Source organism: Antedon bifida, chromosome 6, assembly GCF_963402885.1.
Source record: "Antedon bifida chromosome 6, ecAntBifi1.1, whole genome shotgun sequence".
Classification (NCBI taxonomy): Eukaryota; Metazoa; Echinodermata; class Crinoidea; order Comatulida; family Antedonidae; genus Antedon; species Antedon bifida.
In genome coordinates, this window is record NC_136231.1 from 22,111,748 (window position 1) to 22,129,845 (window position 18,098).

General features: G+C 34.8%; 3 protein-coding genes across 4 annotated transcripts in view; 2 read left to right on the forward strand and 1 right to left on the reverse strand.

The window, feature by feature from the left end:
- Nucleotides 1-2,149: 2,149 nt before the first annotated feature.
- On the reverse strand, nt 2,150-6,697 carry LOC144845030 (uncharacterized). Its single transcript, XM_078702155.1, has 4 exons — nt 6,576-6,697; nt 5,695-5,861; nt 3,857-4,129; nt 2,150-3,574 (listed from the first exon to the last, which is right to left on the reverse strand). Exons 2-4 carry the CDS (start codon nt 5,857-5,859, stop codon nt 3,491-3,493), a joined length of 522 nt encoding a protein of 173 aa, XP_078558281.1. The 5' UTR covers nt 5,860-5,861; nt 6,576-6,697; the 3' UTR covers nt 2,150-3,490.
- Nucleotides 6,672-15,004, forward strand: LOC144845028 (translation machinery-associated protein 16-like). Of its 2 annotated transcripts, none has more exons than XM_078702149.1 (5): nt 6,672-6,818; nt 10,163-10,269; nt 11,221-11,343; nt 11,860-12,008; nt 14,754-15,004. In XM_078702149.1, the coding sequence occupies exons 1-5, from the start codon at nt 6,816-6,818 to the stop codon at nt 14,918-14,920; spliced, it is 549 nt and encodes a 182-aa protein (XP_078558275.1). In that variant the 5' UTR covers nt 6,672-6,815; the 3' UTR covers nt 14,921-15,004. The 2 variants fall into 2 exon arrangements, with proteins under 2 accessions (XP_078558275.1, XP_078558274.1); XM_078702148.1 differs by having other exon boundaries at nt 6,792-6,815; nt 10,162-10,269.
- A 574-nt stretch (nt 15,005-15,578) lies between these two features.
- Nucleotides 15,579-18,098, forward strand: part of LOC144845024 (synaptotagmin-15-like) — a 45,455-nt gene continuing 42,935 nt past the window's right edge. Inside the window, exon 1 of the mRNA XM_078702143.1 lies at nt 15,579-15,673. The gene's annotated coding sequence lies outside the window, so the exon portion shown is untranslated. The remainder of the gene's footprint in view (nt 15,674-18,098) is intronic.

Here is an 18,098-nt window from a genome sequence, read left to right on the forward strand (position 1 = left end):
TTACTATACATAATCACCTATGATAATCATGATAATGTTAACATTTCAACTATCCAGACGCGACTTCAAAACTTTAGGTGGGGCTTTCTACTTAAAAAACTCGACTTCGTATATGCCTAAAGCCTAGCCCGGCGGCATGTTTAAGAATCTTCAGTACCCCACCATGCTTAGGGCTGAGTAAAGACAATTTTTAAAAATAGATCTGCATAGGTTCCAGCCTGAAAAAAATGGCACTTTACATGATTTGAAATTATATGAAACAAACTATAAGACTCACACCAGGACAATAGAGCTTGTCCCCGGAAAGTGCACCTATTCATTGAAATATGAAATTAAATATTAAGTCTCCAGTACCAGACCACCGTTAGGGTAGAGCTAATAATGAAAATAGAGCCGAGAATTGCACTTATACTTATAACTATACATAATCACCTATGATAATTATGATAATGTTAAAATTTTAACTATCCAGATGCGACTTCAACATTTTAGGTGGGGTTTTCTATTTTAAAAACTCGACTTCGTATATGCCTATGGCCTAGCCCGGCGGCGGAATTTGTCTAAGCTTCGAAATTGGTCTGGAAATCGGCATCTTTGCAAATGTTCTATATTTGATCTTATTTCACTCTCCATTAACCCCATACAAAAACCATCGGAGACTATCTGTTTAAAACATGTTTATTCTGGGACGGTGCGGCCATACACACCAACTACTATGAAGAATCGGACATTTCGCTACCAATGTTGCAACATTGATTAACAAAATCAAAATTTAACAGTGGGGCGCGTTGACCGCGAATGACTAACAATACCATCTTTCCCACTACACCTGCACAACCTCATTTGTATAACAACGAACGGCATACCAAACTATGATGAGAGATACATTCTCTTCTCAACACGTAACGCGTAACAAAGATAACTAATTCCTTTTTTACATTAAAATTGAGGCCGCTATATCTATATCTTGCATGAAACGGATATTAAAAATACACTATAATGTGTAACGGTAGAATTACAATTCTAATGTAAAAGATTAACAAAATAAAAATTGAACAGTGTTGTGTGTTGATCGCGAATAACTAACAATACCATCTTTCCCACAGCACATGTGCACACTCATTTGCATAACAAACGCACGGCATACCAAACTACGATGAGATAAAATTAATTATCTTCCAAACACGTAACGAAGAGAATCAATTCCCTTTTTTAATATTAAAATAAATTGAGGGCGCTAAACATAAAATTTATACCATCAAAGCAGTTGGCGAGAGCCAAAAAAAAAGATGGTAAATGTGCTCTCCCTGCCTCAGCACTAAGGCCCTGCCACAGCCTTTTGGGGTCGTTTCCACCACATCACCAGATGCATTGATGTTGTCGCCTCATGATGTGTGGTGGAAAGGGGGACGTATGATCTGTGAACCCCAAACACAGTGGCTCGCATAGCCTTAACTCTATTCCACCGACCAGCGTGGGAATCGAACCCACGACATACGTGTGTTAACACGACGCTCAGACGACTGAGCTAACTGATCATTTTGGTTTTAGCAAAGTTAATAGGATATTTATGACGTAATGATGAATTATGTAATACACGTATAAATAGACTATTATCAGCTGTTCAGTCATGTTTCAGTTTGTGGTGCAACAGGTAATGCTCAGTTTTGAGTGCTATCAGCTGGGGTTCGAACCTCGACGAATATTTTTTTTTATGAATATTGTTTTTTTTGGTTTAAATTTTGTATGGCATTCACTTTTCCATTAAATAGACACCATAAAACCCCCAAAAGAGCCCATGTGTTCCTCATTTTTTAGTACTCTTGTGGGTGGTGGGCTTCTTTTCAACGGGTAAGCTTCTTTTCCGCATGGGGTTCTTTTCAAGATTACTTTTGCAAACTAAAGGAGGGGAGCTTCTAGGTTCCCGCCCGGAAAATTGTATCTTTACATGATTTGAATTTCTAATAAAGATTAGCAAAATCAAAATTTAACTTTTAAATTTAATTTTGTGGCGTGTTCACCGCGAATGACTAACAACAATGCCATCTTCCCCTTTACACCTGCACTCATTTGCATAACAACGCACGGCATACCAAACTGTTTTAAATAACAACGAAAGACTAGACTGGATGGACACACTTTATAAAGATTTAAATACTGTACTATTTATTAATAAACCACAAGATAATTATTAAAGTTTTACAACATTAACAAAACACTCTTGATGATTCACATGTGATGATGTTTATAAAATCTACAAAATATTGCACATAATACAGATTCACTATACTAGGGTTACTAAAACCAACACAACGGATACACACAATTACATAATTAATTATAGTAAATGGCAATTTCAGTTTGCATAATTATTTTGAACATGCTCAACTAACCCATACCATTCATAAAAATTGGATAAAAGATAAGATTTAACAACTAATATGAGTTCATACATAGTCTATATTGTATAAAAACTATATTATGCAAAAATTGGAATGTATTTTAACTTTTCACAAGGTGATGGAAATTTAGGCATATTTAGTAAAACACAATTTGGTTTAAAGTGGTATTTAACCACAATTGGCTTCATATGTATATACATACTGTTATATACATACAATATATTTCCTTAGTAACTAATGTTAAAATGTAATAACATATTTAGCGTTGGTCTTTACCATATAGGTGTCTAGGAGGCTTATGCTGATAACTTTTTGAAGGTGTTATGACACTCATAGTTGATGTACGCTAATTACTTTCAAGCAACTGAACTGAAATAGATGTGCAAGCGACACTGGAACTGATTGTAACTAGTCGTGGCAATATATTATATTGAATCATTCAAACTGATCGCGGTTACTCTTTCTGGGTTTAGCCAGTTAGTGCTGATAGCAGTTACGCCTCTGCTGGCTATTCTGTTTAGAAAAGCATAAAACCTGCACACAAGACATAGAAACAGAAATTAGTCATGTGCACTGACAAAGACAATGTTGTCTGGATAACAGAACTTTCAAGAAATCTTTAGTGCACACTAGATAAAGAACAAACTGGATCTTAATGTGCCTGGTTGGAAAAAAATGCCAGCTTTACTCAAGAACATCATAGCAAAATCGTGGTATGAGCATATGAAAAACAATTACAGTAAAATCTATTACTGAAACAAAGAATACCATAAGAAATACATACCAAAAATGTCATATGAACACTGTACGTATAGTATATATATAAAATAAAATTTTCTGGTATCCTAATGACAGGTACCATTGTCAAATTGTTCTATCAGAGATTCTGGAAACTGGAGATTCAGGTTGCAAGCCTCTCAGAACATAATTTGAATGAAGACATGTATGCTAAAACAAACTTTTCAATACAATTACAATTAAATAAAAACTTTAAAAAAGATGCACACAGCTCTATTAAAAGGACTATAACAACATAATTCAAGTATTTAACACTGTTCTTAAAATAAATACTAATTTGGTGTATATTCTTAGTGAATTAAAGTTCTCAGATTAAAGAGAGTTGTCCTCAAATTGGCATTGGTAAAGTACTTGCTAACTGGTAGAATTGTCATCTGAAAGAGAAAAAAATGATTACAACATCACAATAATAATTAATCTGCAAACAGAAAGTATGTTTGAATTACATTTTCGTATCTATAATAAGCTGTGGAAAAGATCAACACAGTTTAAAGTGTTCATATAACACACATACACAAAAAAAAAATGCACATATACAACTAATGTCATTATACTACTTTTTCATTACATCATGCATGCAAACTTGATAGACTAACCTAAAAAGTGGTTCTTTATAATGGGCTAGTAGTACTGTACATTACTAGCAACATACTTACACAAAATAAATAACTTCTACGTCTGGAATATGTCTTCCATGTAAGCCGGGTTTGGCCAGGTTTATTTCCAGGTGTGATTTCTAATTCCATCCTTGGTTTTAGCAACTCCATATTTGAATTATAGACTAGCTTTGAGGTTGGAGTATATTGCAGTATCTCAAGTTGCTGCTTGGTTTCTCCAACAAAGGGCGTTTCGACCATTTGATAGAATTGCTTTCCTTCTCCCATCAAGGAATCATCAAGTTCTTCAGTTTTACTAATTCCTCCAATCCACTAAAGTAAAAAAAGACAATTCTTACTGTATGATGTAAATTTATCACTACTGTCAGGGTAATATAGACCTTGCAACGGCAACGGTAGGAAGAATAAAGGCGCAAGTCTTTATTACAAGAACATTTGGTTTAACACCTACAGTATGGGTAAGAAGAGCCTTGAACCTGTGCCGATTGCCTACGCTTTGCCTGTCTTAACATCTCAATCACTAAACATCTGGCTACCTATGCTTTTTTATCAATCAAGGTACGAATTTCTTAATTTCTATGGGAGTACAGAAGAGATACTGTAGAACTGAGGGAGATATTAACATCATCCTCAGAATAAACAGCAATTACATTGTCTTGTTTTATAATTTGTTTTTTTTTTTATAGAAAAGTTGGTTTCAGAGTTTAAAGCTAAAGGCTAAAATAAGAGGGTTATCTTAGGTTAATGGCAACCATTATTTTGTTGATACATTTTGTTTGCAAGCTCTAATTTGAAACAATGCCTTCAGCAACTTATTATAGTACATCCTTAAATTAAACTAAACAAAACTGTCACCATTAAATTGCCTTTTTTTATTAGTCCGCAACAATTGATAAATTTTTAATTAGAATTTGAACTTTATTGCACATGTTTGTGTTTGCAATTTTTGCAATACATTTTTATGACACAAATTGGTAACCTTCTATTCTGAACATTTTTGTCTACATAATTATACATAGAAAACATATACTGTATTCAGAATTCATATTTTGATATTGATCCCTATCATCATTTATTGCATAATAAAATAAGCATTATCAATCTAATTACAAAGCATAGATTTAATGAATGTAAAGCATTTTTTTTCTTGTTGCAGCGTAAATAAACCTGAATGTTTCAATCATTTTCTGGAATTTTTTGCATAATAAATCAAAATTGGTTATTGGTTATATGAAACATGGTGTATTTGCCATAATTTTCTCACAAAACAATAAACAGAAAGTTATGTATATATATATATATATATATATTCAGGTTGAAGTTATCAGACCGTTAGGATAGAGTGCTCAATACCAAGGTAGAGCATAAATAAATAAAATAACAGCAGAAAACTTGGTTACTTCATTGTTTACAATATATATATATATTTGGTAGTTCTATAAAGAAATTGTTGCATTGATATTATTGGAACCTATAAAAGATATTCCATATAAGACAACCTAAAAGAAATAACATAACATGTTAATACTCCATTACTTCTAACCACGAACAACCCCTCAAAACCTATTTTGAAATTTAGCAAACTTGTGTATTTATTTATTTTATTTATTCAAAAACATTATAAGACTTATTAAGTATATAACTTAAACAGAAAAGTGGGGAATTTACCCGACAATTTGACCTCTAATTAGATCCAGTATGTCGAATTTATAACAGTAAAATTTCATAAACATTCACATTACAATTTTGTTTATCCAGTGTATGGATGCATGCAGTAGGACAAATTTGTATCACAACAAACGTACAAAGCAACACACAGACTTCAACAATTTTAAAAATGAAAAAGGTTTGTGGGAAGATTTTTAAATATAGTGTACCTTTTTATGATTATGGAAATCAGCAACATAGTAGAAAACTTGCTTCTGGGTCCTGGCTAAGACAACTGACTTATCTACGATGAGCGGATCATAATCTACCTCCAGTTGGCTAAGCATTGCACATATAGACACAAAAATAACCCCGATCACTGCAATAATCTCCATTTCTACAGGCGGTAAAGAGTAATTCTGTAATATTTAGTATGTAAATAGGCCTATACATAATATAGTGTATAAATTTATACAAATTGTACTAATAATACCAGTGCAAAACAAAATTTAATTAAAATTATGCAAATTATTTTTTATAATATTTAAATGCATTCCCCACATTTTGTTATTTTATTTTAAGGTTTAAGCGCAGATTGATATTTTCGTTTTCCATGAACCCACTTTGATAAACAATGTGAAAGAACCGTGTAGGCCTAGCCTAGTAGGGCCAGGTAGGTTTTCAGCTGACTGAGGGTCTTCTCCATAGTATTAAAAAAACAGAAAGTAAATTAATTCAGCAAGGATCTGCAAAGGATTTGTTTATGACTAGCTAGGCGTAGGTAGCTAGCAAGATAGAGGGCTCAACTAATCACTACTAGCCTACTACAGTACTAGGCCTAGGCTAGCTAGCTAAGCCTAGGCTAGCTAGCTAAGCCTAGGCTAGCTAGCTAAACCTAGGCTAGGATAGGAGGGTAGTTACTACAGCTGTACAGTCAGTACTCTACGATACCTAGCCTACTACTAATCCTAGCCTAGGAGGTTTAGCTAGCTATGCCAGGCTTAGCTAGCCTACTAGGCCTAGTAGTAGGTCCACACTGGGGCTAACTAAGCCTAATTTAATTGCAGCTTCATGTCACACTGCCCAATGTGTATTTAACAAACCAACATACCAACTCAAATGTAAATGTAGGCGGGAAGCTAGGCTAGGCTATCTATAAATTTCGTCGAGATACTTGATTCGCTCGGGGAAACGATCGATCGAGCGATATCGTTGTTTATTCTTCGATCGTCGAAGAAAGTCGAGCGGAAGATCAGGGGTAGAGAGGTACGATGGTGGCGCGATTCCTTCTGTCTTAGTTTGGTCGTGTCGCACATGTAACAAGTAGTTTGAACGATTTTATAATAACAATATGGTTAGTTTTTTGATAGGAAGAATGTATTATTATAGTATCTATCCATGGAGGTATACAATTATTAAACTAATGTTTTACCTCCATGCTCTATCTATGTCCCTACCTAGCCCAAACCGGAAGGAACCTCTACTACTAGTACTACTACTAGTCTAGAGTAGGCCCTCCTAGGCGGGCCTAGGTCTAGTAGTAGTAGTAGTAGTAGTGGGACAGTATTACTATTCTAGGCCTAGTGCTGTTGTGATTACCTGAGTGATATATGATCACAAGGAGGGCTTACCTGCTTAGAGAGGGGCTGGTGTCCTTGCTAGTCATCGCAGCGTAGATTGCACATACAATTTCTTTTCTGTTGCTGTGTGTGTACGGATTAAACCTGGCTCCAGTGACTGAGTGATGCCTAGCCTTTCTAATATAGTAGCAGTCATTCGTAGTAGTAACTAATCACACGTGTATACCCATCAACTATTAAATCCAAAAAGTGACCACTCCTCTCTTTCTGAGCAACTCACACGACCTCGTGTCACGCTTTACAAACAAAACAAAAGACTTCTCTTGAGCTACGTGTTCGGACCTCAGAACATCAGAAAGAGATCCCGGCTGTTCTTCCGAGTCAAGTATAAGACTTGCTCGGCATCCTAGCCTAAGATCCTCCCAACTATCTCTGCAGTTGAGTACACAAGATGTGACCTGCCCACTCATGACCTGGCGGAGAAGTAAGGCCTGTCAAATTATATCGGCAGGCGGCAATCATCTGTGTGGTATATGTGCCGACACGCCTCCTTCTGCTTGGTGTTGAAGCCTTCAGCCACATGTGTGAAGCCGAAGTAGGTCAGGGGAAAAGCCATCAGCAACGTTGACGAAATGATACCGACGGATGTTCCTCGGACGGTGAGCCAACTGCAGATGTACAGGTAGTTCTGGTAGCAAATCTGCCCAGTTGGGTCTTCCCGGCTGCCCCTTAGACAGATTGCATGCTAAGTGGTCCTGGGTGGAAAAACCTTGCATCAGGAGACAGTGCAGCATAATTTTCTCTTGCCTAAACTAGTATGAAAGTGGGACGCAGTATGCTAAGCCGATCTACCCTAGCACCTGGGTTGCACCAGAACGCACCAAGGTCTTCAGACGGGAAGTGCACCTCGACCCCCACCTAAAATCCATCTTGCCGGAGGCGATGTAGCCAACTGATAAGAGGGAGGATCGCAGAAAATGGCGACACCTCCAATCAACTCTACTTGCTTGGTCTTTGGACTGGCTGGTTCGGCTCGTAGAACTTATTTGAGTATGAGAGTCAAAAGCTCTTGGCTTGTTTTACGCCATCTTCTTGACTCCCTGCCTTTTGGAAGGAGAGTAGGAGATGGTAGACAAAGTCTGGGTTGCAGTCTCAGGCAGGGTGGCAGATGACTGAGCTAGGGCATTCTCAGCCTCTGCGACCAGCTAACCCATCTTGGTGAGGCCCATGCGTCGGGCGTTCAACACCAGACAGCGCCAGAGGAGCAAGTTACTGGGTGGTTTATTGGCATAACGGAACACACTCCGGCGGTTCACCTCCTATTGCTGCCTTCATTTCCAGAGTCCTTATGTCGACAAGCAGCCGAGAGACCAGTTGGGCCTGGTCGGGGGAAGTCTCCATCTCGGCAGCGATTCCATCAGCATTGTGGTGCACGGGGCCTCAAGCAGTAACTGCTGTGCATCCTCTTGGATAGGGGCCCCCATTCTCTTCATTGTTTCAGCCGTATATCGGTAGAGCCGCAAATCAACCTACGGAGAAAAAAATGAAAACAATTAGCCAATGATACCGGACAGTCCTCTGAGATGAAACTTCTCAGTCCCTGCATTTTTGCATTTGTACACGTCGATGTGGTACCAAACGTCGCAATAATCACACTGAATTATGAATGATCCAGCCCATGGTTTCTGGCAGGAGCAGTAGAGAGTGTCCGGCATATAATTAGGGAGGACACGGCTTTTTACACTTACTCTTTTGGCTGGCTAGCACGTATACCTTATCCCCACAAGCATAGGGATGGGTGAGGACACAGATATCGTATTTCCTTTTCATGCATTACCGTGTCTCCCCAAGGGTGGTCATGGATTGCCCGGGTGAGGCCGGCCATGTAGCTGTTTGGTGTCTGCCCGTGAGGGTTGCCACCTGCTGCAAACATGAGTTCAGATTGATTTCCTGTCCAAGCATCAGCATGTTGGAGTGTGTCCAGTTGAGCAGTCCGTTCCCAACATCGGGCCGTTGCTGCCTCTGTGACCATGCATCCCTCATTGACCTCTGACAGAACAGGAAGTTGGACCAAGGCTTTTTTGAGTTATTCAAAAGCAACCTGCTGGTCCTCCCCCACACGAACTGAATGGTGAAGTGGCTGATAAATTCTCTATGGTAGTTTGCCAAGCAGGTTTGTTGGAGTATCTACATCAGTTTCGGAGAAAATTCCACCTATCTATGAAAAAAAACACACTTGTTGAGTTTTAGTTTAAGGTTGGTATATTCTTAAATCTATCCAGGACAGTGGCTAAATTGTTTGGTGGTTAAATGGTTTTGCCTAGCATGACGATATCGTCAAATAAGGCTAAAACAGTGTCCCACACTAACCCCCTTAGGACTAATCCCATGGCATGGGAGAAAGTAGCTGGACAGTTAGAGAGAGTTGGCTTGTAGCTGGCTTCTTTCTCCTCTTCACCAGCAAAATGAAGTGGCATGAGTCGGAGCTGTTGCTTAATCGCTGGAGCCTCCCCCATGTCTATCGCATGCTCAATACCTTGAACGTGCTAATATCAAATTTGTGTATTGGTCGTTATACGCTGATTAGATGTGGGTAGCCGCTATTGAAGTGTTCAGTCGCATATCAGGTTGTCCTCCCTGTGATGGTGGTGCAAGCCCAGGACTTGGAGCAGATGATGTAGCACTCCGGATCCCTTGGGATTCCTGGTGTAATGGCGTAGCTCAGGCTTGTGATATGAAAGAGTGGGAGGAGTATAGGAGTAGAGCAATATTCTGGTACATCCTTGTTTCCACCTTGGCTCCCTCAATTAGCCTCAGGACATAGTGCAGTTGGACTTGACTCCGAAATGTAAGGTTGATCAAGGTAAATCGTAGAGTCCCCATTAGTGGGCATTAGACTGGCTTGCCCTTGCTAGGTTTCAGGAATCCACTAAATACGTTGCAGTGTTAGGTGTACCTGGCTCCAGAGACTGATACCACAAAAACGTAAAAATCAAATAGAAAGATCTTAAAATGTACCTAAGTGTTAATATATTAGTAATTACTCTATTACAATCTAATTTCTGAATATGGAAACAGTATTTTTATAAATTCATAGAATGTTTCAATTTCCTTACAGCCAAAAGAAAAGAAAAGTCGAAACTTTCCACAGAAATTAGTTCATCCTAACAGTCGTAAGGCTAATAAATTAGGAGCTAAGGTGCTTCGTAAACAGAGAATTAACAGGTTAGTTAGTTTCCATTGAAGAAATGTTCATGTTTTGCAACCCATGTTCAACTGCATATTGGGTGTGAGGAAAACAATGCAATAACTTTAATTTCCAAACCCATAAACAGATTGACTCAGCAAAAGTTAACAACAAGATAATAAATAATAATATAGATATAGATGGCAGGAGATGCAAAAAAGGCAGAACAAGTGTTTCACCAGCTTTACAAAGTAACGGAACAAAAAGAAGCATGTGTTTAACGAATTAGTATGAAATACACATTTCATAATAATAACTTTGAATTGACGATTGTGACTGTTTTTATATTTTTTTCAAAAGTTTTTAAAGTTAGTTATGTTTTGTGTTTGAGAAATAAATAGTACAAAATGTTCTAATAAATCTTGCCTTTCCCACCAGAAATCTGTTGATTACTAAGCCGCTTGCTATTTATTTTCACAACTGTTCCCAAGGGATGTAATTCCAGATGATGTTAGATGTTGTGCATCTAGAGTAGTTGAATGATTAACCAATTCTGTCCCTAAGAGACTTGATTTCCAATTATCAGTTTGAAAGGCATTTTAAACAGAGTGTCTGATTTCCAATCTATGTTGATTCATTGTCAATTTATTTCCGTTACTTTTTTTAATTGATTGTACTGCTAATTAATACAGTGAGGCTATTGCCTATCTTAAGGCATTTTAATTCTTACTGTATCTGTATGGCCCAGCAAACTAAAAATATATCAACAACCTATTTTTCTTTGTACTTGATACAGCCTGCCTAGTATCATATTAATTAAAAAACATTCATGAATAAGCTATACAAAATTCTTGTCTTTGCATTCCCAAAAAACTTAATGTTAAAATGTTGTACTACTGTATTTACCGTTCTTTTAATAATGCAAGAGATTTAGAACATATTTTATCAAATTTCATTAACAATTACTTTTTAATTTAACATATTGTTAGAACACAGGAGGAGACAAATCTAAAACGAGGTACGCTTATAGAGAAGCTTCTATGGTTTCAGAATGAACTGGATCCTGACAAAGATATGTTTAGCAAAGAAGAAATGCATACAATTATTGAAAAGTTGGTATTTATTTTTAATATATGATTATATTATTATCAAAACAACACAATTTTAATAATAATTAATAATGATGAGAATTTACATGGATGTGAAAAAAAAAAGAAATATAATGAATAAAATTGCCATGTGTATGAAATTAAAATTTTAAATACTGTTAACTAATAGTCACTGTATCAAAAGTTATTTTTTGAACACCTGCATTTCAGTTAAATTTTGGTGAAAGTTAATAACTATTATGATACTTCAAAATGACCCACTTTTTTTCGAAATCTTTTATTTTTTATTTTTTTGGAATTAGTCAAAAGGACAATACATCTTTAATGTGGCATTGATAAAGTGTTAGACACCAAAGAGATGGATATTTGCCATTTATGTTTTAAAGAATATAATTCTGAGAAATAGTATTCTTGAAGTATTCATTCATAGCCAATTAATCCTAAAAGCCCCAGTTATCATAAATTGTCTGCTGAATGTATTCAAATCATTTATTTGCTTTTAACTCTATGGAATGGCAGGTATTTACATAGATTTGACGAGGAACTAGAACAAATTGACATTGTTAAAAGCTTGAAACATCGTAAAGGACGCCAACATGCTTCAAGAGAAGATGTAATACTCGCAACCATAGCAAGAGAAAAAGAAATATATCAATTGTCGGGGCTAGGTATATTATTCATGTTTTATTTATTTTTGTGACTATTTTTTTAATGATAATAATAAAAACTCTGTAAAAATATTTGTGTATTTTATTATATATCTTTAGAGAGAATAACCTGTGCTGTTTTTGGGTCCTCTGTAAATTAAGACATATCACAATGCAATTTTGAAAAATTATGAGGAATTTAAGCAAAAAATATTATACTGTATTTATAAATATTCAGCTCACAAACTACATGTATTTATTAAATTCCATTGCATTGATTATATTACTGTATCATGTTGAGTTGCTGATTGTGCAAATCAGCAAAAGGGATCCTATGAAAAGCTTTTAAGGATTTACTATTAATAATTTTGTAGGAATAACACTTGACTTAAATGATGTTGTTGCGTTATCTGTTATTTAAAATTTTGTACTTTTCTGTGATTTCAGTAAATCTGTTATTATAAACAGTTTGAAATTAAAATTAATTTTTCCTTTAATTCATCAGAAATAAGTTAATAATTTAATGTACACTAAACTCAAAATTTCATACATATGCACATAACACATCAATACAGAATTTCAATTGATATTATCTGCGTTTTTGCTGGGTAAGGTTTTCACCAGTCACTTCTTTGAGTTGAGATAATACATATTAAAGAAAATGGAAGCCTTGCAATCATGCCACAATAGGAATGATTTATTTTATATCATCTGTAGTACAGAATATAGCATCTATGATGCTCTTATTTTTAACTTGGGTTACTTTCTTCCTTTTTTTTTGGTATGTTGGATTTTGTCAAGTTGTAAACATTGCTCATTGGGTTGTTACTGATTTCTTTTTCAATGGTTGTCCAACTTCGTGCTCCATAGTTATTAGAATACATTGGTTAAATCTCTTCTTTAGTCACAATATTATATGCTCTTGTTTGTGTATATACATTCCATAGCACCTCCATCATGCTTTCCCTCTTATTTCTATTTCTTCTTCATCCATGTCCATTCATTCAAAGCTGAATTGGATATTGATTTACATAACATGACTAATAGATAGTTTGCTGGTTTGCTGGCCTTCAACATGTTGAAACTGTCAATAATGTCATGTTATTCGTTCCTTATTCTCAAGTATTTGGTTTATGGTTGGTTATATCTTCAACTGCACTGATTATCCCTGTATAGAAGTGGATAAGACTACTTTAATCAGCACTGTTTGTAATAAAGTAGAATCTAGCACATACTTGTGTCTAACTGGGTTGGTAATTTCTGCTACCAGCCTTAATTTCTTTATTAAGATAGAATGTTTAATTTAGAAACATTGTAGGAATGATAATACAACTGCCAGATGCTTTCCTCCCTAATTTTGCAAACCATTTTACTTATAAGTATATACCCTTCTAACAAATGTCCTCAACTATCCAACACTACCAACAAATTAAAAACTGTGTTTTAACAAAATAAATCAACCAAAACAATTTGAAAAAAAGTTATTCTATGAAGCGATATAAAACTATTAATTGATTCACAATCAAATTTTATTCTTTATTATGTGGTTCTTAACAGGCTTATTCCAGAATTACAATTCACTGCAACATATTTTAATATTATTCCTTTAAAAAAATTGCTGTTGCTTGAAAACAAAGATATTAAGTGAACAAAAAAAATTTTAATTTGAAGTTTTAATTAAATTTATCATAAAGATATTAAGAAGTTAGTACTCATTTTTATATGTTACAAATATTATTTAATAACTTACTAATCATTTTAAACCTTAATTTTATTTCACTTTTAATTGTTATCTGTTTTCAAGAACATGAAATTTAAGAAAGAAAATACTTTGATTTAAATGACTTGCTATAAATTGTCATTTTTATATTACTATTTTGCCATTATGAATACAAGAAATAAAAGGTTAAAAGATAATCAACAATATATAAATCAAAAAACGCAATATCCTGTGTTTATGTCATGTCTGTTTCCCCCTCAAGACTTTAAATTACCACCTGATAACACTGTTGAGGAAATAAAATGGTATGGGAATTAAGTTTGCGTCTTGGACTAGGATTAACCATAATAATTGTCTGTAAAGAGTGATCACCTACTGTTGGCCAATTATTCTGTCGTTAAAAACCATTTTACTTGTAGCTAGTATCATTGCAAAATTACAAAATGCTATCGGTTCTGTGATTGATTTTTTAATAATTAATTTCTTGTTTTTTAATTTGGGATTTTTTTTCTTGATGGGAGGGGATTGTTATGTTATGGATACACCCAAACAAAGTACTACAGAACATGTTTTTTTAAATTTTAAAGAAGAAAAAAAGGGTTTGTTGCTTCTTTTATTGAAAATTTTAAATGATGCCAGTGACCACACATATCATCTATATCAATGTGTAAACCACTAAATGTTGTTTTTCAATGCATTAATTCATAAGAAATGATCTTACTGCAGTTTCATAGTAAGAGTTGATTTTTAATTTATATTTTTTGCATTAAATTTAAGAATCATTATTCCTCATAAATATTTCTGATAGATGATTTTGTTTTATTGATTCAAGTAAAGTAAAATGGATTACTGTACCTGTAAAGTTTATATGACAATGTGTCTTTTTCATGTGTAATTCTGTTATAAATCTCAACCAATAACAGCATTACATTTCAGAACTTTACAGATTTTACAAAATTATATTCGTTTGGTGTTACTAAATAAAACTTCAACATTTTAATACAAGATATCATTTAATATTTACAAAAATTATTTGTTTTATTTAGAAGTCCCAGATGTGTTGACTGTCCATGGATGTGAGGTTTTCAGAGCTTGGAATGGAGAGGCTAGATATCTTCAATCATTGAAACTTACAAAGATAATAGCCAAGAATATTGGTACAAAGACAGAGATAGATAATACAGAACAAGAAGATCAAGGTGATGATAGATAGAAATATATAATAATTCTAATACAAATACATTTTACTGCATTTACTACTGTTTTAATTTGGGCCTAATAAAAATAAGAAATGTTATACTGGATAGATTTATGATCTGTTTATTGTTGTTTTAATTAGTTTATGAGGAGGAAATTTTACATTCATTATAAATCTCTGTCTACACTATCAAACTTTTTTATTCCAACCTCTGGTTGTGGTATACAAAGATTCATACCTTTAAAGGACAACTTGACCGAGAACCATATTTTAACAACGTATCAGAGATGCACATATGATTTCAGAACAATCGCGAGATTTACGATAACGCCGCACGCGCTCGCCGTACAGCAGCCGTCGCCGTAAATTGCTGTGACGTCACAAGTGCATGGAAAAATCTACCTCATGAGTTTTCACTGTTGTTAATATGCAAGAGGTGCTACTTTGACCTGTAGTAAGCTTAAATTTACCAAAATGTTTAGTCTGGTATTTTGAAGAAACACTTCAATATCAAGATAAGCAAAAGAAACAATAAAAAAAATCAACAGTTATATTTTTTACGATTTATTTACACAGTGTGTTTACTAGAAATTTCGCGATTTGCCAGACTTGTCTATTGACCCGAAAGAGTAGCTAGAAACATGACGTATGATGCTCTGGAATCATTCAACCATATCGAACTAAAAACTGTTTTAATACGATCGCGGTGATTTTTGGTGAATAAAGACAATGATGTTACCGGCCTAACACTTGTACTCAAAGACGATGGTGAGTAAATTATAAAAGTTCATGAATTTAGGCGTTCATAAACGGCGGCCAAAATAATCAGACCGACTCGATACCTACCTAGCTAGTAGTGTAGGTAGCTAGCCTAGCTTAGGCACCCGAATAGGCATATCAATAGGCTGCAGAGTCACCGCCACACACCACTGACACGACCCTTTGCGCGCGTTTCACACCACACAGCAGAGGATCGAACGTTTGAGTTGCGATATGGTTAAATCGTAAACAAATATAAATGTTTAATTTTGTTATTGTTTCTTTTGTCTATCTGGATATTGAAGTGTGATGTTCCCACCAAAATCATACAAACGATGTTTTTTTTGTTTAAAAATGACAAATATGTACTTTTGTCGCGATACGAGATCACACTCCAATCATCGCGGCGGAAGTACAAAATAGGCGGCGCTGTTGGATTTTAAAATTAATGCTATTAAAAAAAAATTCCAAACGCGAAAAGACTTTTTTTTCGTACACGAAAAAAAACAAACTATTAAACGACCGTTGCATGCCATGTGACCCACAATCGTCCAATAAATTGACAGGAATTTGTTTAGGTGTTATATACAGTAATTTCAATAGTAGCGGGTCAGGTGCAATCATTGCAAGCCGTAAGAATATGGAAAGCGCAAGGTAACTCTTTGATCTTTCTTCGTTGGATTAATGAAAACCCATTGAACCAAGCGGAAAAAAACAACTTAAACTGCAAATACAATACAAACTGAAACGAATTCGTATCATCAATAAAATGACCATCAAAAGAAACAGACTACAACTAACATGGTTAGGCCTACAATGATGTATCTTGTAATTTGTTCACGCCCGAATTATCACCGCTATGTCGCACAAAATCATCTTCCTAGCGTTATCATAAACTGGCTAGATTAATTGTGAATATATTATATTTTAAACTACCAATTGTATATTTAAAATTCGCAGTGCTTTGCGTGGGAAGTGACATGTATTTTATTTAGTTGTGCGTAGGAGTTACTTAAAAATCAGTTGGACATGTGTGAATGTATATTCAAACAACATCGAACGCTTATGTCAACTCGCATCGTAGAAGATAATTTGCGTTTAATCTGTACCCACTTGACCAACTTGCATAACTAGTATACTGTATGTAGGTCTATGATTATAACTAAACATATTTAGCTTTATTTAATTTAGGCTTATTTACATAAAAAATATATCTAAAGTACAGTACATCAAAGGTGACAAGTGTAACCCATGGTTTTTAGTTTATAGTTGTTGTTGGCAAGTATTGCATTACACCCATATAGTTGAAGTTGGATTAGGCCTAAAGCGGGAAATAAGAACAGAATGATGGATCAACTCCGATACTGTGATGTGCAACGCATATCTACAATGTGTCAAGTACTGTACTTCTCTTAATCGATTCTTTCATTTTCATCATATTCGTGACAATACATTTACCTTTTTTATGCCAACCGTGGGTATTTTCTATTTTCCATCAGTTCCATATCTCTTGATAACTTGGCAAAAACATCACCCGCGAGTCATTTTTGTGTGTCTAACTTTTATTCTGAAACTTTTATTTAAACTACTTTAATAACGTTAGATAAGAAAGTGTCCGTGCATGTAGGCATTCACAGATTGTCCTCTTAGGCCTACAGTAACTTTTCTTTAAAAACAATTTCCGGGCCCCAACGGAAATAAGTTTTTTATTGGGCCGAGCATCGTATTTTATTTTTTTTTTCTGTGTTTGTATGTTCATTTGTCAGTCCTTGTGTATGTAATGTTTTTAACAATTTGATCTTTTTAATATTTTAAATTTAAATAGTCTAACTTTAAATAGTCTACTTTCGTTCCATTCCCTTTCATTGACATGCGTGTAATTAACCTTTGTCGTGGCAGATTATTATGAATTACTTTCAGTTTCGCAAATAAAATCACCTGTATTATAATAAAGTAGACTGCTAATATATTTCAGTGACGCACCCTCTCGCACGAATATAACTGCAGTTTATTAACGAAATAACCAAACATTTAAAAAAAAATTATTACACCTTATTTATAGAAGGGTGACCCTCAACAGCGCATGTTGACAATCAATGGGCCCTCTTGATGACAATAGGCCAGTCAATCAAATAGTATGGATACATTGTACTTGTTATTTGTTAAAATATGAAATACACTAAAAGATGGCGCAACATGACTCGAATACCAATAGCAGTCATTTTGCACAACACTGTATTTTCACTGATTCAACAATGATTGTAATTTTATTTAAACAGACAGTTTGAATTACTAATATTTCTTTACTTTACGACTTTGATTTTGTAGTCATATCAAGGGACCTCGTTTAGTTAAATATCGATTTGACTACGTTGAAATCCGTGTAATATAGAAGGCACGGTTAATATAAAATACTTCATGTATCCAGTTGACT